At 58.5% G+C, this 23757-nt stretch overlaps 4 protein-coding genes across 10 annotated transcripts in view; 3 read left to right on the top strand and 1 right to left on the bottom strand.

Annotated features, from left to right (window-relative positions):
• The window catches only part of NBEAL2 (neurobeachin like 2), a 28398-nt gene extending 24500 nt beyond the window's left edge, over window positions 1-3898 (top strand). For all 5 annotated transcript variants that reach the window (XM_059837928.1, XM_059837891.1, XM_059837921.1 and 2 more), the window contains 13 exons: window positions 41-150; window positions 229-346; window positions 424-521; window positions 600-716; window positions 793-882; window positions 978-1087; window positions 1172-1344; window positions 1661-1755; window positions 1835-1951; window positions 2033-2194; window positions 2269-2417; window positions 2541-2676; window positions 3414-3898. In XM_059837928.1, the coding sequence (XP_059693911.1) occupies window positions 41-150; window positions 229-346; window positions 424-521; window positions 600-716; window positions 793-882; window positions 978-1087; window positions 1172-1344; window positions 1661-1755; window positions 1835-1951; window positions 2033-2194; window positions 2269-2417; window positions 2541-2676; window positions 3414-3518 (1580 nt within the window). In that variant the 3' untranslated portion in view covers window positions 3519-3898. The remainder of the gene's footprint in view (window positions 1-40; window positions 151-228; window positions 347-423; window positions 522-599; window positions 717-792; window positions 883-977; window positions 1088-1171; window positions 1345-1660; window positions 1756-1834; window positions 1952-2032; window positions 2195-2268; window positions 2418-2540; window positions 2677-3413) is intronic.
• A 965-nt stretch (window positions 3899-4863) lies between these two features.
• LOC132339310 (D-serine dehydratase-like) lies at window positions 4864-10280 on the top strand (the record flags this gene model as incomplete). Its single annotated transcript, XM_059869508.1, has 8 exons — window positions 4864-4994; window positions 5675-5824; window positions 6945-7225; window positions 7847-8033; window positions 9186-9307; window positions 9388-9577; window positions 9660-9765; window positions 9836-10280. Coding segments are annotated over 8 exons (1257 nt in total), but the record flags the coding sequence as incomplete, so codon positions are not given.
• An 81-nt stretch (window positions 10281-10361) lies between these two features.
• LOC132322929 (tumor necrosis factor receptor superfamily member 16-like) lies at window positions 10362-15458 on the top strand. 2 transcript variants are annotated; one of them, XM_059837792.1, is made up of 6 exons: window positions 10362-10920; window positions 11704-11788; window positions 11867-11926; window positions 13926-14097; window positions 14165-14304; window positions 15117-15458. In XM_059837792.1, the coding sequence occupies exons 1-6, from the start codon at window positions 10876-10878 to the stop codon at window positions 15269-15271; spliced, it is 657 nt and encodes a 218-aa protein (XP_059693775.1). In that variant the 5' UTR covers window positions 10362-10875; the 3' UTR covers window positions 15272-15458. The 2 variants fall into 2 exon arrangements, with proteins under 2 accessions (XP_059693775.1, XP_059693702.1); XM_059837719.1 differs by lacking the exon at window positions 10362-10920 and having other exon boundaries at window positions 10945-11788; window positions 11867-14097.
• A 748-nt stretch (window positions 15459-16206) lies between these two features.
• Window positions 16207-23757, bottom strand: part of SETD2 (SET domain containing 2, histone lysine methyltransferase) — a 50029-nt gene continuing 42478 nt past the window's right edge. For both annotated transcript variants that reach the window (XM_059837568.1, XM_059837512.1), the window contains 4 exons: window positions 23464-23575; window positions 18836-18916; window positions 18492-18593; window positions 16207-16887 (listed from right to left, as the gene is read on the bottom strand). In XM_059837568.1, the coding sequence (XP_059693551.1) occupies window positions 16726-16887; window positions 18492-18593; window positions 18836-18916; window positions 23464-23575 (457 nt within the window). In that variant the 3' untranslated portion in view covers window positions 16207-16725. The remainder of the gene's footprint in view (window positions 16888-18491; window positions 18594-18835; window positions 18917-23463; window positions 23576-23757) is intronic.

The raw sequence follows: 23757 nt of genomic DNA, 5'->3' as shown, positions 1-23757 counted from the left end.
GGGGAGTCTGTGTCCCTCATCATCCTCGTCCTGCCCGCAGGCTTTGACCTGGGCTGCCTCCAGCTCTCCAATGAGAAGGTTGGGGACGTGGTGCTGCCACGGTGGGCGCGCTCCCGCGAGGACTTCATCCAGCAGCACCGCAAAGCCCTGGTGAGATGGGGAGCCCGTCCAGCCCTGGGGGCGTTCGGGGCCATTCCCACCCCACCCTGACACCCCATCCTTGGACAGGAGTCGGAATATGTCTCCGCCCACCTCCACGAGTGGATCGACCTCATTTTTGGGTACAAGCAGCGTGGCCCGGCCGCTGTGGAGGCCCTCAACGTCTTCTACTACTGCACCTACGAGGGTGAGCTGTGGGGCAGAGGGAGGGGGACACCTCCCAGGGGTGTGTCCCCCCGTAACCGTGACCATCCCCACCCGCAGGGGCCGTGGACCTGGACGCCATCACCGACGAGACGCAGCGCAAGGCTCTGGAGGGCATCATCAGCAACTTCGGGCAGACGCCCTGCCAGCTGCTCAAGGTAGCTCAGACCCCCACCCCCAAAACCAGCCCCTTTTGGGGGGTCCCCCCACTTCTGACAGGTGCCCTGCCCCCCCAGGAGCCGCACCCTGCCCGGCTGTCGGCGGAGAGCGCTGCCCGCAGGCTGGCCACCCTCGACACCCGCTCCCCCAACGTCTTCGAGAACCTGGGCCAGCTCAAGTCCTTCTTTGTGGAGGTGAGGACACCCCCGGGGGTCCCTGGGAGGGCTGGGGTGGCCAGGAGGGTGCCCAGCAGCTGCTGTGTCCCCACAGGGCATCAGTGATGGGGTGGCGCTGGTGCAGGCCGTGGTCCCCAAGAACCAGGCGCATTCCTTCATCACTCAGGGATCCCCCGACATCCTGGTGAGTGGGGGGAAACTGAGGCACAGGGATGTTTTGCTCCAGGGTGAGGATCCCAGCAGTGAGAGTGTTGTCACCTCCTCTCCCCCTCTGCCCAGGTCACCGTGAGTGCCAATGGCTTGTTGGGGACCCATAACTGGCTGCCCTACGACAAGAACATCTCCAACTACTTCAGCTTCACCAAAGACCCCACTGTCACCAACGCCAAGTGAGTCACTGGGACACGGGGTCCCCAGGGATGTCCCTGGAGGTGCCACCAATCCACCGCCACCATCCCACATCCTCCTCACAGGACCCAGCGCTTCCTGCAGGGCCCCTTCGCCCCCGGGGCCGACCTCAGCTCCCGCACGCTGGCCGTGTCCCCCGACGGGAAGCTGCTCTTCAGCGGGGGACATTGGGACAACAGCCTCCGTGTCACCTCGCTGGCCAAAGGCAAGGTCGTGGGGCACATCACCCGGCACATAGGTATGTCCTCCCGTGGTGGTGATGATGATGATGATCTGATGGTGCCCTGGTGGGGTTGTAGGGCCTTGGTGGGAGGCAGTTGACACCATGAGGGGCATCTCCCAGTGTCTCCATCTCCTGGGGACAGTCCAGGTTCCAACCTCAGAGCTGGAGTGGGGTGAGGAGCCCCAGCATCCACACCCCAAAATACATCTTGGAATGGGATTGGCAGCAATTCCACCTCCAAAAACACATCATGGTGCCATCCCATGGAGTCAGGGGGCTGAGTGTGGTGGGAGGGGACAGGCACCTCATGGTGTCCCTCTGGCTGTCACAGATGTTGTCACCTGCCTGTCACTCGACCTGTGTGGCATCTACCTCATTTCTGGCTCACGGGACACCACCTGCATGGTGTGGCAGGTCCTACAGCAGGTAAGGGCTCGAGGAGCAGGGGGAGCTCGCAGTGGGTGCTGCCAGCAGGTCACTGATGTCCCCGTGTCCCCAACGCCAGGGTGGCTTTTCCAGCGGCTTGGCTCCCAAACCCGTCCAGGTGCTGTACGGCCATGACGCCGAGGTGACGTGCGTGGCCATCAGCACCGAGCTGGACATGGCCGTGTCCGGCTCCAAGGTGAGCTGGTGGCACCGTGGGGTGGGCATGGGATGGGCAGTGCCACCACCACCGTCACCCTGTGTCCCCTTCCTCCCCCAGGACGGCACCATCATCACCCACACCGTGCGCCGGGGTCTCTTCATCCGCTCCCTGCGGCCGCCCGGCGAGAGCTGTCCCCCCGCTGTCCTGTCCCACCTGGCCGTGGGGCCCGAGGGGCAGGTGGTGGCCCAAACGGCCGTGGGGCAGCCCTCCTGCTCCAAGGTACGTCCAGGTGTCCCCATGGTCCCCTCCCGGCCACCAGCACTGCCAGCATGCTCCCCCTGTGCTCCTCGCAGGAGAGGTTCGCGCTGCACCTGTACTCGGTGAACGGGAAGCTCCTGTCCTCCGTCCCGCTGGACCGGGAGGTGACAGCCATGTGCCTGACCGAGGACTTCGTGGTGCTGGGGACCTCGGAGTGCGTGCTGGAGATCCGTGAGCTCCAGAGGTGAGGGATGGCTGTGCCCTGTCCTGTCCCCAGCACGCCCTCAGGGTGTCCCGTGCTGTGGTGTCCCATGCCATGGTGTCCCATGCCATGGCTCATGTCCCACGTCATGGCTCGTGTCCCCAGCCTCAGGGCGGCCGTGCCCCCCGTGCCCATGCGGGTGCCTGTGCACAGCGTGTCCGTCACCAAGGAGAAGAGCCACATCCTGGTGGGGCTGGAGGATGGAAAACTCATCGTGGTGGGCGCTGGGCAGCCCGCGGAGGTGAGAGCGGGACCCTCAGCCAGGGCATGGCGGGACGGGGACGTGGCTCGGTGTCCCCTGGGTGTCCCCTGGGTGGGGACATCAGTGTGTCCTCTCCAGAGCTGAGGGGGACCAGGGTGGGGAAGGGGATGTGTGATAAGGATGGGGGTGGAAGTTGGAGGGAGATGGGGATGGGGATGGAGAAGAGGATGAGGGTCTGGAAGGGAATGGGGATAGAAAAAAGGATGAGGATCTGGAATAAGATGAGGATGGAAATGGGGAAGGAGAAGAGGATGGGATGGAGAAGCAGATGAGTATCTGGGAAGGAATGAGGAGGAAGAATGGGATGAGACACTGAGAGGAGATGGGGATGGAGAAGGGGATGGGATGGGATGGGATGGGATGGGATGGGATGGGATGGGATGGGATGGGATGGGATGGGATGGGATGGGATGGGATGGGATGGGATGGGATGGGATGGGAAGCACAATGAGGATCTTGGGATGAGATGGGGATGGAGATGGGGATGAGGACCTTGGGATGGGATGGGGGTGGAGAAGAGGATGAGGACCTTGGGATGGGATGGGGGTGGAGAAGAGGATGAGGACCTTGGGATGAGATGGGGATGGAGAGGGAGATGAGGACCTTGGGATGGGATGGGGATGGAGAGGGAGATGAGGACCTTGGGATGGGATGGGGATGTGGAAGGGGATGATAAAGGATTTGGGGATGGGAAAGGCGCTCACCCCCGTCCCCAGGTGCGGCCAGGCCAGTTCCACCGGCGGCTGTGGCGTTCCACGCGGCGCATCTCCCAGGTGTCGGCCGGAGAGACGGAATACAACCCCGCCGAGGGCAGGGCCTAGGCTGGCACCCACCACCCATCCCCGGGGGCCCCGTGCCCCCCACACGGACTGGGGGACCCCTGGGCACTGAGGGGGGCCTGGAGAGCCCCACCCTGCCCGACATCCGTGGCCTTATCCAGCCCCTCTGGGGTGTCCAGCCCCCCTGGATTTTCGGGAGATACCTCCCCTGTTGTCACAGCGGGGTGGGGGACAGCAGGAGGTGGGGACCCCTCGCTGGGAAGGGGGGGTGGCACAGCCCCCCTGCCGTGCCCGCTGGCCAGGAGCCGGCAGCATGTGGGTGTCCCCCCCTTATTTTTTATTTCTATCCATTTTTAGAGGTTTTACAGAAAAAGAGTTGTTATTAATAATAATAATAATAATAATAATATATCTGTGGGAAATCAAGGTGTGAGGCCCGTGGCTGCCCCGAGATGGGGACACACCCCCTCCTGTGTGTGTCCCCCCACTCCAGTGTCCTGCATGGGGGGCCCAGCACAGGCTGTGCCAACCTGGGGGACATGGGGACACTCGTGCCACCAGTGGGGCAGGACTCAGCAGCTCTGTGCCCACGTGTAGTGGGCAGGGGGCTCAGCAGCTGCACACACATGTGTCACAAATGGGGGGGTCCAGTCCCTGGACTCTCATGTCACAAGCCTGGGGGGTCTCAAGTGCTCCGTAGCCAGGAGTGACAAGTGGGGGGGGGTCGCAGCCACTGTGAACCTCCATGTCACGAGCTGGGACAGGTCTCAGCAGCTCTGCACCCGCCTGCCACAATTTTAGGGGGTCTCAGCAGCTCTGCACACACATGTGACAAGTTTAGGGGGTCTCAGTGGCTGTACAGACACCTGTCATGAGCGTGGGGGTCCTCACCAGCAGCTGTACATAAGTGTGACAAGCTGGGGGGGGTCTCAGCAGCTGTGAACCCCCATGTCACGAGTTTAGGGGGGGTCTCAGCGGGTCCCCAAATGTGTGTCATGAGTTTAGGCGGTCTAAGCAGGTCCCCAAATGGGGGTCACGAGTTTAGGGTGTCTCAGCATCTCTCCACACGTGGCATGAGTTTAGGGGGGTCTCAGCAGCATCAGCTGTGTCCCCCCACGTCCCAGGCAGGGGCAGTGTGTCCCCAGCAGCCCCTCACACGTGTCACGAGCACGAGTGGCCCCAGCCCCCCGTGGCCTTTGTCCCGTGTCAGAGCACGGGCGGTCTCTGCAGCCCCCGCTCCCGGAGCCCGTCCCGCCCTGGCGCTCCCTGCGCGTCCCTCCCGGATCCGGCTGTCCCCGGAGCTGGCAGCCTGTCCTGGCCGCGGCTCCCGAGCGTGTCCTCCCCTGGCCCTACCACCCCGGCGAGGCCCCTCGGCTGGCAGTGACCCTTGTCCCCGCTCTGGCGGCGGTACCACGGCGTCACGTGGGGTCGAGGGCACCCGCGGGGCCACCGGAGCCACCGCGGCGCAGCCGGGAGAGCCGCGGCGCCGGACGGAGCCATGGACGGACGCACGGACAGGTGGGCAGGGCAGGGAGGGGACGTGGCGGGGGCAGGTGACACCGGGCTGGCGGGGACACTAGGTCGCGCTGCTGGAGGGTGTTCCCGTCCCGCTGGAGATTGGATTGGTGTCCCTGTTCCCGAATTTTGGCTCAGGTGGCTCCATCCCAGGTGACAGAGCTCTGGGCATTCTGTCCCAAGGAGCCCCCCCAGAGTGTCCCTTTTCCCGGGTGTCTCAGCCCCAGGTGTCCCTCTGCCCTGTGTCCCCACCCCAGACGACCCATTCCCAGGTGTTCCAGTGCCATATTTCCCAGTCCCAGCTTTCCCAGTCCCAGCTATCTCTGCTTCCAGTATCCCTCTCAAAGTGGACCCAGGTGTCCTTGTCCCAGGTGTCCCAGGTGTCCCACTCCTCAGTTTCCCACTCTCCCATACTCCAGTCACAGCATCCACCTGACTCCAGAAAACCCCTGGATTGTGCCCAAGGAGGAAGGGACACCCTGGAGCTGCCCCAGCACCATCCCCACCCAAAATCCCCCCAGGGCCACATCCCTGGGGGAGCCCGTGGCCCCCACCTGGGGACAGGGACCCCCAGCACCCTCCTCAGGTGGGCACAGGGCCTTTCTGAGGCTGCAGGGTGGGTTTGGGTTGGGGAGGGGTTCACAGCCGGTTCCCCCCTCTCCCGCCCCTCCCCACATTCCCAGCTCGTGGCTGGGAGCCCCCCTGGAGCAGTTGCCCACCCCGGCGCTGACCCTGGACCAGGCCACGCTGCGCGGGAACGCCGAGAGGATGCGGGAGCGCTGCCGGGCGCTGGGGCTGCGCCTGCGGCCCCACGTCAAAACACACAAAACCCTGTGAGTGCCAGCCCAGAGTCCCCAGGAGCCACCCGGGGTCTCCTCTGAATCCCCCCCATCCCTCTGGGTACCCTCCGTACCCCTCAACCTTCACACAGTTTTCCTCCCAGCATCTCTGCATCCTCACCCCAAAATCCTTCTCCAGCATCTCCCCATCGTCCCCTTCAGCCCAGTATCCCCCACCCTCCCCACCAGCTTCCTCCCCAGTATCCCCCAGTTTGTCCAGCATCCTCCCAGTATCCCTCCCAGTGTCCCCCCATCTTCCCCTCAGGACACCCCACCTTCCCACCCTGCATTTCCCAGTCCTGCCCCAGTTTTCCTCAGCATTCCCCCAGCTTCACCCCCAGCCTGTCCCCATCATCCCTCCAGCATCCCCCCCACAGAATCCCTCCAGCATTCCCCATACTCCCCCTCAGCATTCCTCAACCTCCCCCTCCCCAGTATCTCTCCATTACTCCTACAGATTCCTCCCAGCGTCCCCCCTTAGCACCCCCCAGCTTCCCTCAGACACCTTCCCAGGATCCTTCCCAGCACCCCCTCATCAGCCCCACCTTCCCCCCAGGTATTTCCCCATCCTCCCCAGTATCCCCCCACCATCCTCCCAGTATCCCACATCCTCTCCCTTGCAACCAGCTTCTCCCCCAGCATCTTCCCAGTATCCCTTCAGGTGCCTCCTCATCCTCCCTCTCACCATCCCACCCTCACTCCCAGTATCCCTCATCCTCACTCTCAGTATCTCCCCATCCTCCCTCCCAGTGTCCCCCCATTCTCCCAGTATCCCCCCCATGCTCACTCCCAGTATCCCCCCAAACTCCCTCCCAGTATCCCCCCATCATCCCTCCCAGTATCCCCCCCACGCTCACTCCCAGTATCCCCCCAAACTCCCTCCCAGTATCCCCCCATCATCCCAGCATCCCCCATCTCTCCCTTATCACCCAGTATCCCCCCACGCTCACTCCCAGTATCCCCCCAAACTCCCTCTCCGTATCCCCCCATCATCCCAGCATCTCCCAACTCTCCCTTATCACCCAGCATCCCCCCAAGCACCTTCCGAGAACATCCCAGCACCCTCCCAGCACTCCCCGCCATTCCCTCCTCCTCCTCACGCCCGCATTCCCAGGGAAGGCGCGGAGCTGGCGACGGGCGGGACCCGCCGTGGCATCGTGGTGTCCACGCTGGCCGAGGCTCGCTTCTTCGCGGCCGGGGGCTTCGATGACATCCTGTACGCCTTCCCGGTGCCGCGCTCGCGCCTGGCCGAGTGCTCGGCGCTGGCCCAGCGCCTGCAGCAATTCCAGGTGCTCCTGGACAGCCCGCAGGGGCTGGAGATGCTGCTCCAGAACCCCCTTCCCAGCGGGAAGCGCTGGCTGGTCTGGCTCAAGCTGGACTGCGGGAATGGCCGGGGTAGGTGAGCCCCAAATCCCATCCCGGGGTGCAGGGAGGGGACATCGTGTGCTGTCCCGAGGGCTGGGGTGGGGTGGGATGCTCTGAGTGCCCCCAGATCCGGCATCTCAACCAGGATGGGGCATTGAAGCCCCCTAAAAGTCATTAATCAAGGTTGTTCTTGGGGAATGATGTCCTGTGTCCCTCCTAGCCCCCCAATCCTCCATCAAAACCATGATGGAGCATCTAAACCCACCCAAATCGTTATTTAAGGGTACTCCATAGGGAGAGATCTCCATGCCCCTCCAAGCCCCCAGATCCTCCATCAAAACCATGATGGAGCATCTAAACCCACCCAAATCGTTATTTAAGGGTGCTCCATAGGAAGGAATCTCCATGCCCGTCCAAGCCCCCAGATCCTCCATCAAAACCATGATGGAACATCTCAGCCCTCCCAAAGTCATTTTTCCCAGCCATGCCTGGAAAACGCAGCAGAAATGGCCCCGTGGCCCCACCATGGCACCCCCCAGCCCCATTCCCACATTCCCACAGCCAGGATGCTCCACGGGGGCGATGTCCCAATGTCCCCTCAGCCATGTCCCCAAACCCCAAGCTCCCTGCCACACTGTGTCCCCTCCCCAGCCGGGATTCGTCCCACGGATCCCAAGGCGCTGGCCCTGGCTCGGGCTATCGCCCAGGGCTCCCCGGAGCTGGTGACACTGGTGGGGGTCTACGCCCACTGCGGGAACACCTACGGCTGTCACGACATCCCGGCCATCCAGGCCATCGCCAGGGACACCACGGTCGCCGTGCTGGAATTCGTCACCGCGTGAGTGGCCGGGATGAGCGGGACGGCGGGGATTTGGGGACAGGGAGGGTCAAGGCAGCCGCTGTCCCCTTCCCAAAGCGCGGCTGCTGGCTGTAAATGCGAATCACCCCCATAAAGGGGCCCTCAAAGCCCCCCCGGGGGGCACCGGGGGGTGGTGGCGGCGCCGCTGGCCTTTGATGTGGCTGCGGCGGCGGGCTGTGACCTGGGGCATTGTCCCCTCCCTCTTGCCTGTCACCCTTTCATCCTGGCGGGGGTCCGCATCCTGCAGGGAATTGCGGCCGGATGGGTCCTGCTGGGAAAAGGGGGAGGAATCTCCACCTTCCACCCCCCACCACGCCAGGGACAGGGATGTGCCCACCTGGGGACACGTCCTGGGGGCCACCGGCCCGGCCCAGCCCGTGGAGGCACCGGGTTGTGGTCGGGAAACCCCCGATCCCACCCCCTCCCCAAAATCTGGGGGGCTCCCGGGCACATCTGGGGCTGGTTGCAAGCACATCTGGGGGACCAGAAATATCTGGGAGGGGTCCCGGGCATGACTGAGGGTGTCCTGGCACATCTGGGGGGCATTTCTGGCACATCTGGGAACGGCCTGGCACAGCTGAGGGGACCCCAGGCACATCTGGGTGATCTCTGGCACAACTGGGGCCTCCCAGGCACATCTGGTGGCACCCTCACACACCATGGGGAGGTCTCCAGCACATCTGGGGGCTCTCAGACACATCTGGGAGTGCTTTAAAACATCTGGGGGGGTGTCCAGCTCATACGGGTGGATCTCTGGCACATCTGGGGATGGCTGGGCACATCTGGAGGGGGCTCTGCCACATCTGGGGGGATCTGGAGGGACACCCACCAGCCCTGAGTCTTTGAGGGTGCTCTCGGGCACATGTGGCTGGCACCTGGGCACATCTGGATGTGTCCCCAGCAGATCTTGAGTTCTCTCTGGCATGCTGGGGGGAGGCTCTTCCACATCTGGATGGCTCCCTTGAGTGTTTAGTGGGCTCCCTGGTGCACATCTGGGGCACCCAGAGGTGCAGGACCCACCTCTGCTCTTCTTCCTGGCGGCGCTCGGGGGGAAGAGACCCCTCCTCTGGCCACCCAGGGGTGACATCCCCCACCCCGATGACCCAGAGGGTGCCCCCCGTGTGTCCCCAGGCTGCGGCAGGCGGGGATCCCGTGTCCCCAGGCCACCATCGGCTCCACCCCGTCCTGCAGCCACCCGGTGCCAGAGATGTCGCAGCTCACCGAGGTGCACCCGGGCAATTACCTCTTCTACGGTGAGCGGGACGGGCCCCCCTGGCCGGGAGGGACCCCCCGAAGGTGGGACACGGCCGGGCTGAGCCCCTGTCCCCCGCAGACCTGCAGCAGACCCAGCTGGGCTCGTGCCGGCCCGAGGAGGTGGCGATCCGCGTCCTCACCAGGGTCATCGGGCACTATCCCCACCGCGGGCAGCTGCTGGTGGACTGCGGCTGGGCCGCCCTGAGCCTGCACGGCCGCGACCAGGGACCCCCGGGCTGTGCCGCCATCGAGGGCCACCCCCAGCTCAGGTGACACCCGCGGGGGGTGCAAGGGAGCGGGGGGGGGACAGGCGGGGGCGGGAGGTGACACCTGCGCCTCGTGTCCCCACAGGCTGGTGGGGCTGACCCAGGAGCACGGGCAGGTGGAGGCCGTGGACGGGCAGCTGGATTTCGAGCGATTCCCGCTGGGAAGCACCTTGGCGCTCATCCCGTTCCACGTGAGTGTCAGCCCCGCGTGTCCCCGCTGTGCCAGCGCCGTGTCACAGCTCGGCGTCCCCTCTGTCGCAGGCCTGTGCCACGGCCGCCATGCACCCCGTGTACTTCGTGCACGCTGCCGGCAAGGTCGTGGAGCTCTGGCGCCCTGTGCGCGGCTGGTAGAGAGGAGAGAGGGGATTGCAGGGGGATGCACCTGCACCCAGACCTTGCACCCACCCGGGCACCCTGCACCCACCCTGGACCAAGGCTCTGCACCCACAGCGAGACCCTGCACCCGCTCCGAGTCACTCTGTGCACCCACGCTGGGCTCCCACAGCCCCAACAGGGTGCTGCACCCACTCCCACACCCTGCACCCACTCCCACACCCAGCACCCATTCCCACCCTGCACCCACTCCCACACCCAGCACCCATTCCCACCCTGCACCCACTCCCACACCCTGCACCCACTCCATGTCCATCCACCCACTCCAGGATGCTGCACCCACACCGAGGCTCAATAAATCTGCTTCTCCCGCTTCCAGGCGCTTATTCCCGCGGGGAAGAGCCGTGGGGAGGTGGCGGGAGGAGTAGGTGACGCCGTCCCTTCGGTGCCCTCGATCCCAGTTCGGACCGGTCCGGTCCAAGTTGGACCCGTCCCGATGGGCGGGACTCGAACCCGGGACCCCAGAGCTGTGAGGGGCAGGGCTCCACGCCTGGTCACGCCCCCAAGCCGCGCGAAGCCAATGGGAGCGCGCCCCGCCCGGCCCTGCCCGGGGGAGCCACGCCCAGCCCGGCCCGGCCCAGGCGCGACGGGGCGGCCGAGTGGAGCCGAGCGGGGCCGAACGGAGCCGAACCGGGACCGAAGGGAGCCGAGCCGAGACCGAACGGCGCCGAGTCGGAAACCAGCGGGGCCGAACGGAGCCGAACCGGGACCGAACCGGGCTGAGCCGGGACCCAGCGGAGTGGAGCGAAGCCGAACCGGGACCTAGCGGAGCCGAACGGGACCGAACGAGACAGAACAGGGACGGAGCGTGGCCGAACCGAGGCCGAGCGGTGCCGGACGGGGCCGAAGCGGTTCGGAGCAGTTCGGTTCGGCCCGGCCCGGAGCGGGGTCCCGGGCCGGTGCCGGCGATGCGGCCGCTCCCGGTGCCGCTGCTGCTGCTGCTGCTGAGCCCGGTGCGGGCGGGACGGGAGCGGGAGGGGAACGGGACCGGGATGGGAGCGGGCTGGGACGGGCCGGGTCTCCCGCTGCCCCCGGGCGCTCCGGGTCACTTCGCTCCTTGGCTTTTGTTGAAGTTTTTTGGGTTTGGTTCGGTTAAGTTTGGGTCATTTCGGTTCAGTTCCTTTTCTTTAATTTTATTCCATTTTCCTCCCTTTTTTTCTTTTATTTTTCTTTTATTTCCCTGGTTTATTTTCTTTTTATTTTCCTTTTTATAATTTTATTTTTATCATCCTTTCTCTTTTTTTCTTTTATTTTTTTTTATTTTCCTCTTTTATTTCATTCTCCTTTTTTGAATCTCACTTAATTTTCCTCTTTTTTTTTTTATTTTTCTTTTCAATCCTGTTTAATTTTCCCTGGCTTATTTCATCTTATCCTATTTTATTTTCCTTATTTTCCTGCTTTACTATTTTTCTTTTCCTATTTTTCTTTATTTTCCTTTCTTTTCCTTCATTTCACGTTTTTTCTTCCACTTTAATTTAGTTCAGCTTTTCCCTTCCTTTCTCCTCCTTTTATTTCGTTGATTTCCCTTCATTCCTTTCCATTTCAATGCCTTTTATCTCGTTTGTATTTACTATTTATTTCCTTGTTTACTCTTTCCGTTTGATTCCCCGCTTTTATTTCCCTCCCTTTCTCATTATTTGTTTTTACTGCCCCTCCAAACCCCTTTCCCATGGTTGGGGGGGTCCCGGTGGGAATTGGATTGAGGGGAAACTGAGGCAGGACTGCTGTGCCCGCAGGTGCCGGGGCGGGCCGGGGGGTGCCCCCCGTGTCCCCGCGGTGTCCCCGAGCCCTGCGACAGCCGCTGCCCTCCCTGCCCCCGCAGTGAGTACCCCCAAACCACCCCGAACCCAAACCCGCCCAAAACCACCCCAAAAAGCCCAAAATGCTCCAACCCCGCAGCGCGGAGCCCCGTGGAGGAGGAGCCGGAGGAGCCGTGCCCGCCCTGCCCGCCCTGCAGCCGTGAGTGCCACCGGGACCCGGGGGACACCGGGGGGCCGGCCAAGGGTCCCCTTGTGTGCCTCAGTTTCCCTTTTTGTGCTCCTTGTCATGTTTGTGTTTCCATGCTGCTCCCTAATTTCCCCTTTCTGTGCCTCAGTTTCCCCTTGCTGCTCCTCAATTTCACCTTTTTGTGCCTCAGTTTCCCTTTTGTTCCTCAGTTTCCCCATGTTGCTCCCTAATTTTCCCTTTTGTGCCTCAGTTTCCCTTTTGTGCCTGTTTCCCCTTGCTGCTCCCTAATTTCCCCTTTTGTGCCTCATTTTCCTTTTTGTGCCTGTTTCCCCATGCTGCTCCCTAATTTCCCCTTTCTGTGCCTCAGTTTCCCCTTGCTGCTCCTCAATTTCACCTTTTCATGCCTCAGTTTCCCTTTTGTGCCTCAGTTTCCCCATGTTGCTCCCTAATTTCCCCTTTTGTGCCTCAGTTTCCCTTTTGTTCCTCAGTTTCCCCATGTTGCTCCCTAATTTCCCCTTTTGTGCCTCATTTTCCTTTTTGTGCCTCAGTTTCCCCATGCTGCTCCCTAATTTCCCCTTTTGTGCCTCAGTTTCCCTTTTGTGCCTGTTTCCCCATGTTGCTCCCTAATTTCCCCTTTTGTGCCTCATTTTCCTTTTTGTGCCTCAGTTTCCCCATGCTGCTCCCTAATTTCCCCTTTTGTGCCTGTTTCCCCATGTTGTGCCTCAATTTCACCTTCTCATGCCTCAGTTTCTCGTCTGTGTCTCAGTTTCCCTTTTGTGCCTCAGTTTCCCCATGCTGCTCCTCAATTTCACCTTTTTGTGCCTCAGTTTCCCTTTTGTCCTTGTTTCCCCTTGCTGCTCCCTAATTTCCCCTTTTGTGCCTCAGTTTCCCTTTTGTACCTCAGTTTCCCCATGTTGCCCCTTAATTTCCCCTTTTGTGCCTCAGTTTCCCCATGTTGTGCCTCAATTTCACCTTCTCATGCCTCAGTTTAGCCTTTTGAGCCTCAATTTCCCCTTGTTGCTCCTCAATTTCACCTTTCCATGCCTCAGTTTCTCTTCTGTGCCTCAGCTTCCCTTTTGTGCCTCAGTTTCCCCATGCTGCTCCCTAATTTCCCCTTTCTGTGCCTAAGTTTTCCCTTGTTGTACCTTAATTTCACCTTTTCTTGCCTCAGTTTCCCTTTTGTGCCTCAGTTTCCCTTTTTTTACCTCAGTTTCCCCATGTTGCTCCCTCATTTCCCTTTTTGTGCCTCAGTTTCCCCATTTTATCCCATTCCCTCTTGTGCCTCAGTTTCCCCTCATGCCTCACTTTCCCCTTTTATCCCCCATTCCCTTTTTTGTGCCTCAGTTTCCCCTGTTTTATCCCATTCCCTCTTGTGCCTCAGTTTCTCTTTTTCACGTCCTCCCCCTTTTTCTGTTTCCCTTTTTTCCTTCCTCCCCTTTTTTGTGCCTCAGTTTCCCCTTTTCCCCCTCCCTGTGCCTCAGTTTCCTTTTTTTTCCCTCAATCCCCCTCACTGTGCCTCAGTTTACCCCTCACTCCTCCTCCCTGTGCCTCAGTTTCCCTTTTTCCCCTCACTGTGCCTCAATTTCCCCTCATTCCCCCTCACTGTGCCTCAGTTTCCCCTTTTCCCCCTCATTCTCCCTCACTATGCCTCAGTTTCCCTTTTTTTCCTTCATTCCCCCTCACTATGCCTCAGTTTCCCTTTTTTCCCCTCACTCCCCCTCTCCGTGCCTCAGTTTCCCTTTTTTCCCTTATTTCCCCCTCTCCGTGCCTCAGTTTCCCTTTTTCCCCTCACTGTGCCTCAATTTCCCCTCATTCCCCCTCACTGTGCCTCAGTTTCCCTTTTCCCCCTCACCGTGCCTCAGTTTCCCGCCGTGTCCCTCAGGGGGTGGCCGGGGCGCTGTCCCCAAGCCCGGGGCTCTCTCCGCGCTCGCCTCCCCCGCCCCTCTCCCGGGGGCCGCTGAGGCCGGGCCGCCATGTCCTCATTCCCTTCCCCTTTCCGGGGCTCCCACAGACGAGGCCACGGCGCCGCTCGCTGAGGGGACCCCGCCGGTGTCGGGGACCCCCCGAGTGACCCCGCCGGTGTCGGGGCCGCCCCCCGAGCCCCCCGGGGACATCATCCCCCTGTACTGCGCCCTCCTGGCCGGCCTCGTCGTGGGGCTCGTGGCCTACGTGGCCTTCAAGTGGTGAGTGAGGGGTTGCGGGAGGCCGGGGGCGTTTGGGGACCCCCGGTGAGCCCCGGTGTCCCCGCAGCTGGGACACCTGCAGGAAGAAGCGGCAGCTGGACAAGGCGCGGGACACGGGGGACGCGGGAGTGGCCGCGGACGCGGAGAAGCTGCGGGGGGACAGCGGCGTCTGCCCGGACAGCGCCGGCCTGGAGCCGCCTCAGCCCCGTGAGCGCCCCGGGCCCGCGGGTGTGGGGGCAGCCGGGCCTGGGGGTTTGGGGACACCCAGATCTGGGGGAATGGGGGGACATCCGAGGGTGAGGGGACACCCAGAGCTGGGGGGCGTGGGGACACCCAGATCTCGGAGATTGGGGGCACAGCCGGCCTCGGGGGTATTTCGGGACACCCAGCCCGGGTGGGTTCGGGGACACCCAGATCTGAGGGGGTGGGGGGATACCCAGGCCTGAGGGGATTTGGGGACACCCAGCCCCGGGGGTGTTTGGGGGACATGGGTGGGTTTGGGGACACTCAGATCTGGGGCGATCTAGGTTCAGCCAGACATGGGGAGGGGGTTTGGGGGGGGAGCCGCGGGTTTGGGGACACCCAGCCCTGGGGAAGGTGAGGGTTTGGGGGGACACAGAACCCTGGGGAGGGTCAGGGTTTGGGGGCACCTGAGAATTTTGGGGTGGATGGGATGGGATGGGATGGGATGGGATGGGATGGGATGGGATGGGATGGGATGGGATGGGATGGGATGGGATGGGATCGGATCACCGAGCACCTGGATGGGATTGGGAAGCACCTGAAAGGGGTCAGGGAGCACGGGGTGGAGTTAGGGAGAACCCAAAGGGGTCGGGAAGCCCTTAAATGGGATTAAGGAGCGCTTGGATGGGGTCGGGAAGCCCCCAGCGGGATCGGGGAGCATTTGGATGGGTCAAGGGTCCCCTACACTTCCCAAGGTGGGTCGGGAGCCGCCCCCGCCGCTCGGTCCGTCTGTCCCGGGGTGGAATTCGGGGTGCTGACCCCGTCCCTCTCCGCAGTGCCCGCCGAGGGTCCCTCCGCGCTCCCGGGGTCCCCGCGGCGCCAGGAGGAGCCGGGAGAGCTGGAGCGGCTCCTGGAGCTGGGAGCGCCCGGCAGCGACCGGCGCGGCCCCGGCCCCGCGGGGGCACCGGGGGACATCACCTCCGCTGTGTGACACCCCCGGCGACACCGGGGCCGCGCCGGCGGCTGCTCCCGGCGGTGCTCCCGCTTCTCGATGGATTCCGGGGGAGTTTTTTACGTGGGTTTTGTACTTTTGTAGGGATTCTGGGGGGTGGGACAGGGACTTTTGGTGGCTGGTGCCTGGGTGGGGGCATTAAACATGTCACTGGGTGGCATCAGAATTTGTGTCCTCAGGTGTCTGTGTGTCCGTGCGTCTTCCTGGGACGTGTCCCTTTGGTATCCCCCGTGTCACCAGGTGCCTGTTTGTCCCCAGTGTCCGTGTCTCCCTGGGATGTGTCCTTGCAGGTGTCAGTTTGTCTCTGGAATGTGTCCCCTGGGGTCTCCCAAGTATCCCCAGCTGTCCATGAGTCCCCTCGGCTGTTTGTGAGTCCCTAGGATGTACCCCAAGTGTCCCCAGGTGTCCCTTTGTCCCCAAGATGCGTCTCTGCATCGCTGGGATGTGACCGCTCAGGTGTCTGGGCTGGGTGTCCCCAGGCGTCCCCTATGTCCCTAGGGCCATATCCCAGATAGGTGGGAGATGGTGTCTGTGTGTCCCTGGGCATCCACATGTCACCAGGACTTGTCCTGGGGTGTCCGTGTGTCCCACACCCATCCCAGACCGGCCCTAGGAGGAGGAGGGGGCACCACAAAGCCCCCAAGGCAGGTGGCACTGGGGACAGAAAAAGCCATTTTTAACCCCCAAATGCTCCCAGGTCACCCCAAACTTCCCTTCCCAAGGGGTCCAGATTCCCGGGAATGCTGAGGGTGACAGGAGGTCCCCAAGGGAGAGGTGACATCCCAAGCCAGGTCCCCCTTGTGGCCCTGCCCGGCGTCGATTTTCGGGTTTGGGTTTTTTTCTTTTGATTTTTTATTTTTTTCTCTTTTTTTGCTCTTTTTTTTTTTTACATAAAAAGTTCCGTAAAAATTGGATAAAGTAAAATGCTCGAAGCAGTAAAATCAATCTTATCAACATGGCCAGAAATCCGCAGTATTTACAGGGAAACGGAGGAAACCTCGCAGAACCAAAAGGAAAAACCAAGGAAACAACAAAAAGAAAAAAAACACAAAAAAAAAAAAAAAAAATCTGGAAATAACCCCCCAAAGTCTCCTGCCAAACGTTCCCGTGGGATCGGCACGTTTGGGGCTGAAAGCAATGGGAAAAAAGCAAATTATTATCAATATATTCACATATACGTTAAAATATAATACAGAGCTTGGGAGCAGCGCCGCCAGAGCCGGGCTTGGCAAAGCCTGGATCAGTAAAAGCTGGCTTGGGAAAGCCCGGCTCATCCTCAGCGACGGGAACCAAGTTTGTTTTCCTTAAAAAACCAAAAATCCGTCATAATATTAATAATAATAATAATAATAATAAATTCACAGGTTGGTGGCTCGGGAGGGCGAATCCCAGTGGGAATCGGGGCTCCCGAGGGCCGGGGGTTATTCCGGGGGCTATTCCAGCTCCGTGTCCTCTTTGGGCTTGTAGAGGATCCCGAATTTCTGCATGTACTTCTTGATGTATTCCTTGGTTTTGTGTTTGACGTTCTCGTTGCACTCCAGGTCCTCGGGGTTCTTGCAGTACTTGAGCTCCTTGTTCATCACTCCGTGGGTCAGCTGGGGGAATGCTGGAGTCAGTCCTGGAATTCCCACCAAGCCCAGGCCTGGCCACTCCCCAGGCTCCTGTGCTCCCACTTCCCAAATACTTCCTCTTATTCCTAAATATTCCCTGAGCCACTGTCATATTAAACCCCAAATATTCCCTAAATATTTGGGATTGTTCCCTCAATATCTGCTGTTATTTTCCAAACATTCCCAAGCTATTTTCTTATTATTCCACAAATATTCCCCCTCTTATTTCCAGATACTGCCCAAGCTATTGTTATATTATTCCCCAAATGTTTCCCAAATGCTCCCTAAACATTCCTCATATATTCCCCAAATATTCCTCAAATATTCCTAAATATTCCTGAAATATTTGGTAGTGTTCCCCAAATATCTGCTGTATTTCCCAAACATTCCCCAAGCTATTATCCTATCATTCCCCAAATATTCCCTGAGCTGCTATCATATTATCACTCAAATCTTTCCTCTTATTCCCCAAATATTCCCTAAATATTTACTATTGTTCTCCCAATATCTGCTGTTCTTTTCCAAACATTTCCAAGCTATTTTCCTATTACTCCCCAAATATTTTCTGTTCTTCCCCAAATATTTCCTATTACTCCCTAAATTATTTTTCTATTACTTCCCAAATATTCCCCAAATAATTCCTAATATTCAATTTGCTATTATTCCCCAAATATTCCCTAAATATTTGGTATTGTTGTGCCAATATTTGCAATTATTCCCCAAATATTTCCCATTATTCCCAAATATTCCCTATATTATTCTCCTATTATTGCCCAGACATTCCCTAAATATTTTCTATTATTGCCCAAATATTTCCTATTATTTCTCCATGTTATCCATTATTCCCCAATTATTCACTATTATTGCCCAAATATTCCCTGTTATTCCCCAACTATTCCTCAAATATTCCCTAAATATTTCCCACTGCTCTCCCAATATGCCTCCACCATTTCTCCTTCCCTCCCCTCATCCTCCAAGGAGCTGGAGGCAGTTGGAATGACATGATCCCATTTCCTGGGGCCATCCCTTGGCCCCCATGTCCCCAGACCCCATTGTCCCTGTACCTCCCATGTCCTCATGTCCTTAAACCCCATGTCCCCACATCCCTCTGTCCTCTGTGTCCCCATGTACCGACATCTTCGTGTCCCTGTCCTCCATGTCCCTGTGTCCTCATGTTTCAGCATCCCCATGCTCCCATGTCCCACATTCCATGTTCCCACACCCACTGTCCCTATTTCCCCACATTCCTGTGTCCCTCTGTCCCTGTGTCCCCATGTCCCTGTACTCACTGTCCCTATGTCCCCACATTCCTGTGTCCCCACATTCCTGTGTCCACGCTCCCCTGTCCCACACCCCCATGTCCCTGTACCCTCCATGTCTCCACATCCTTTGTCCCCATGCCCTGTGACCACGTCCCTGTGTCTCTGTATCCATGTCCCCACATTCCCGAACTCCTCGTGTTCCCAAGTCCTTGTATGCCATGTCCTTGTACCCTCCACATCCCCATGTTCCTACATCCGTGTGTCCCTGCACCCACCGTGTTCCCACATCCCCATGTCCCTCCATCCCCGTGTCCCCCACATTCCCACCTTGCGTGCCAGGTGTTTGAAGTCCTCGGTGGTGGTGATCCGGCCCACCTTGCAGTCGGGTTTCCGGTAGGGATTCAGGCACTGCACGATGAACTGGGACATCTGCGAGACACAGTGCGGGATCCATCCCCTGCTGCCACCAACCCATCCCCGTCCCATCCCCATCCCCATCCCCATCCCCATCCCCATCCCCATCCCCATCCCCATCCCATCCCCATCCCCATCCCCATCCCCATCCCCATCCCCATCCCCATCCCCATCCCCCTCCCCATCCCCATCCCCCTCCCCATCCCCATCCCCATCCCCATCCCCATCCCCATCCCCATCCCCATCCCATCCCTCACCTCTTTCCTGAACACCTCCTTGCTCTTCTTGGCCAGCTCGCTGGATGTGTCGGCTTCTGCCGTCTTGGGCTTCTTGGAAGACTGGAGAGGGGAACACAGGGATGGAAACGATTCCCTGTCCTGCCTTGGGGACATTGCTCCTGTCCCACAGCTGGGTGGGCAGCACAGCTTCCAGCCCATTCCCAGGGACATTCCCAGCCCAATGCCAGCACTCTCCCCAGTCCAACCCAGATCTTCCCAGCCTGATCCCAACGAGATTCTCAGCCCAGTTCTGAGGAGCATCCAGGCCCATTCCAGCGCTCTCCTCAGCCCATTCCCAACACCCTTTCCAGCCCAAGGCCAGCACATTTCCCAGTCTGACCCAGGTACAATTCCCAGACAAATGCCAGCATGCTCCCACCCCAAACCAGGGATTTTCCAGCCTGGTCCCATGAACTTCCCTGCCCTCTCCTGGTGCTCTTCCCATCCTTATCAGAGCAAAGTTCCCCACCCAGCCCTGGTGCATTCCCCACTTCAATCCTGGTGAACTTTCAGGTGAGCTTCCCAGATCATCCCAGTGAACTTCCCAGCCCAATTCCAGTCTGATCGAGGCACACTTCCCAGCTGATTCCTGGTGAGCTTCCCAACCCAGTACCCATCCCGATGCAATCCTCACCTCAATCCAGGCACAATTCCCTGTCTGACCCCAGCACAGTCCCCAGCCCAGTCCCAGCATTTCCCAGCCTTGCTCCTGGCACTCCCCAACATTTCCCAGCCCAATCCTGGCACAATTCCCAGCACACTCCGGGGCTGGGAGGCACAGGGACCACTCCTTGCTCTTGTTTTCTTTGGAAAAAAAGCAGGAAAAAGAGCAGGAGAGTGTCCTGGGGAAGTCAGGCTGGTGCACAGTGGGAGCAAGTTCTGTGGCGGTGATTTTCCTTCAGGAATTCCCTGGGAGGGTTGGGGCCCCCCACAAGCATTCACATGGATTATCTTTAGCTACAGTCAAGATAAAGAGAATTTTCTAGGAATTTCTGGCTGCTTCCCTGAGTACTGACCCCTGATCTACTAACGGAGTAGAATCCACTCCAGCTGCATCCTGGAGCCCATCCCTTCACACTGGATCCACACCCACCTCCCACACACTCCCATCCCAAACTCTGCAATCTCCTTGGAGCCTAAGAAGGGAAAAGCAGCATCCCTGCACCAGCAGCATTTTCTGGGAGAGGTCTGGGATCCAGGTCATCCCAACTTGGATTGTAAGGACAGAAAGACCAAAAGGATTTGTTAAAGGTTGGAAAAGCTGGGGGAGGTTTCCCTTCTCCTTCTGCTCTTTGCTGATGTCCCAATGTTTCTTTTAATTTCAAAAATCCCACTTTTAAAAAGTATTTAACACTGAAAAAAAGCAGGAAAAGAATCCCTTTCAATCCCTAAAAATGTGCCTGGCTGTAGGGCAGAGCTGCAAAATCCCGGGAGCAGAGGGACAGGGTGTAAATCATCCGTGCCAGGGAGGTTTTATGGCCGAGGCTTGGCCAGAGCAGGGACATCAAAGCTCCTGCTCCAGCCCCAGGCTCGGCTGCCACTTCAAAAGGCCGGGAATGGGGAGCAGATGGCTCCGGCACCAAGCCCTGCAGTGCTCCATCGGCAAAGTCATTCCCAAACCCCTCCTCACTCCCAAACCCCTTCTCATTCACAAACTTTTTGTCATTCCCAAACCCCTCGTCATTCCCGAGCCCCTCATCATTCCTGAGCCCCATCATTCCCAAACCCTTCCCAAACTCTTCATCATTCCCAAACCCTTCTGAAACCCTTCCCCATTCCCAAACCCCTCATCATTCCCAAACCCTTCTCCATTCCTGAACCCCTCAAGATTTCCAAACCCTTCCCAAACCCCTCATCATTCCCAAACACTTCCCAAACTCCTTGTCATTCCCAAACCCTTCCCCATTCCCAAACCCTTCCCAAACCGCTTCCAAACCCCTTGTCATTCCCAAACACTTCCCAAACTCGTCATTCCCAAACTCCTCAGTATTCCCAAACCCTTCCCAAATCCCTCATTATTCCCACCTTTCATCATTCCCAAATCCTTTGTCATTCCCAAACCCCTTGTCATTCCCAAACCACACTGCCCCAAATCCTTCTCCACTCCCAGATCTTTCTCTACCCCCAGACCTTTCCCCACCAAATCCTTCTCCACCCCAAACTCCTTCTCCGTTACCAATCCCTTCTCCATCATTAAATCCTTCCCCACCCTCAAAATCCCTCTCCATCACTAAACTCTTCTCCACAACCAATCCCTTCTTCATCCCAAAATCCTTCTCCATCACTTTTTTCCACCTCAAATCCTTCTCCACCCCCAAACCCTTCTACACGATGAACACCTTCTCCATCAGCAATGTCTTCTTCATCCCCAAATCCTTCTCCACCCAAACCTTCTCCACCAATCTCTTCTCCATCCCCAAACCCTTCTCAGCCCCCAAACCCTTCCCCATCCAACCCCTCTCCACATGGGATGAGGACAAAGATTGGTGTCAAAATTGGCAGGGAAGGATGAGGAGGAGAAATGAAAACTTCGTTTCCAAGCTCCTCCTTGTGCCAAGGTGCCAATTCCTCCTTGGGGAACTCTTCCTAATATTAGATTTTAGGCTAAAACTCCATTTAAAAATTATTTTAATATCAAAACCTCTGTATCAAGGCCTTCCTCCTTCAGCCCACCAAAGTGAAATCCCATAACCCAAAGGCTGCCAGGAAAACTAACACAGGAAAAATCCCAGAATGGTGCTGTCCCTATTTTCCAGCCTCTGAGGGAGATGGGAATGGAGAAGCCATGGGGGGAAAACCAGCCTGGGATGGGATCAAGAAGCCAAACATTTGGGAAAACCTGGGATGCTCTTTTCCAGCAGCTGGGATCTGCTCCACTGACACCAACCCTTCTATGGAGAACCAATAGGCAGAGAAACTCATCCCAAATCCAAACTTTTTCCATCTAAAAGGACGCAAAACCTTCAGCATCCAGCCTGGTGTCCCTGCCAGCCTTCCTGCTGGGCCACTCCCTCAGGAAAGCCGTTTTCCAAGGGAAAACCAGGATTTCAAGTGTGCTTTAAAGGGAACAGTGATCCTGGCTTTCCACTCCTCTTGTGCCTTTCCATCAAAATCCCCCCCCACGGCCCAGGAACACCGGGAATAGCAGCAGCAGCTGTCAGACACGGTGCCAGTGGGTTTAATCCCTCCTGGGTGGGTTTAATCCATCTGGGAAAGGTGTGGGGTGGGGAGGAGGGTAAAAAAATCCAAGGAATGTGGTTGTAATTTCAGAGTGGAAGCGTTGGAGGCAGGAGCTGTGACCATGGGAATGCAGTGCCAGGAAAAACCCGACCTTCCGGCCATCCTGGCCCAGAAGAAAAGAATTAAAGCTCTGGAGTGAGTAGGAACCACCTCAGCCTGAGGTCAGCCAGAGCCATGGCTCATTTAGGAATGAGGGATTCAGGGAAATTCAGGGATTTTGGGTTTGGAGTGAGCAACAAAACCTGGAAGGAGCGGTCGGATCGTGTCCAGCCTGAGGTGAAGCCCTTGGGTCACCCCAGCCCTTGGCTCCTCTTTATCCCCATTTCTGGGATAAAAGCCCCCATTTATGGAAGCACCTTCCCCTGCTGCTCCCTCTGCTGTGCAGGCAGCATTGAGACTCTCAGAATTCCATAGGAAAACAACTCCCAAGCTGGACAGCACCAGCACAGACCTATTTCCCTGCTCAGAAGAGCCCAGCCTTCTCCTCAGCACCTCATTCCCATCCCAGGGATGTTCCCAAACATCTCCAAGCTGCTCTCCACCACTGAACTTCAGCTCATCCCTCCACAGGGATGCATTTCCCAGCAATTCCAGCTTCAAATCTCCCTTTGGAGCCTGCAATTAACATTTTCTTGCTCAATCCAAATATCCTTCAACAATACCTGCAACCCCAAGATCCCAGAATGTCATGGGATAAATGTGACACTGATCCAGGGATAAAAATCCTTGAAAAGGCTTCCCTGGGTTCCTCTCTGGAAGCAACAGCCCCTTGGCTGAGTGGGGAGTGCCAGCTCTGAGCTCATTTTCCAATTAACTTTTTTCCAGGGAGACAAATATTTGTCCATAATTTCATCAGAGTGAACTTGCCAGGACTCCTGGCTGGAACACTCGGAGGCATTCTGGGAATGGGATTAACCCTTGGCATCCTGGCAGCACATGGAAAGGCAACAGCAGCCACGTGGGATGCTCCTGGGTGCTGCAGGATGGACACCTCCAGGAAAATCCTGGGAATGTGGGAGCACCGGAGCAGCAGGAGAATTGACTCCTCTCTTTCCATGGATTTTCTCCAGCTTGTTAAGGAATGAGAAAGGTATGGGAAAGGCTCCTGAGCTACACCCTTAGTTTGTTCTTTTTCAAAGTTACTCCCCCTCATTCCCACTTCTCTGGCCAGCTCCACACACAGGCTGGAACCCAGGGCAGAACTTCAGGGAAGTCTGGTGTCCATTCGACACCGGAACAGCCGAGCCCTGACTGTGGCCAACGGAGCCACTCCAAAGGATCCGCGGTCACTTCTGTCCCCCTGCCACCTCCCAGCTCCACAGTGACCCTCCATCCCATGGTGTATCCCAAAGATTTGTCCCCCTCACCTTCATGGGGTTCTCGTCGTACGTGGGGGTGCCGAGGTCCATCTCGGCCTCGTGCTCCAGGCTGGCGTCGTCCCCGGGGCTGTCCCAGGTTGGAGGATCCCACTGGGTTTGTCTGGAGCAAGGAGAACACACCACTGTCACCTCCTCAGAGAAACTGGGACATCCAGACTCCATCAGAATTCCTGACACATGGAATTCACGGCCTTGCTCTTGATTTGAAGATTTCTAAGTTGGAGAAGGTCAAAACCAAGCAGGAAGGACAGAAAAAAGGGAATCTGCACCATTTTCTACCAT

Source organism: Haemorhous mexicanus, chromosome 1 (assembly GCF_027477595.1).
Source record: "Haemorhous mexicanus isolate bHaeMex1 chromosome 1, bHaeMex1.pri, whole genome shotgun sequence".
Lineage (NCBI taxonomy): Eukaryota > Metazoa > Chordata > Aves > Passeriformes > Fringillidae > Haemorhous > Haemorhous mexicanus.
Note: the sequence above shows the minus strand (reverse complement) of the source record. Positions and strands in the feature narration are given on the sequence as shown.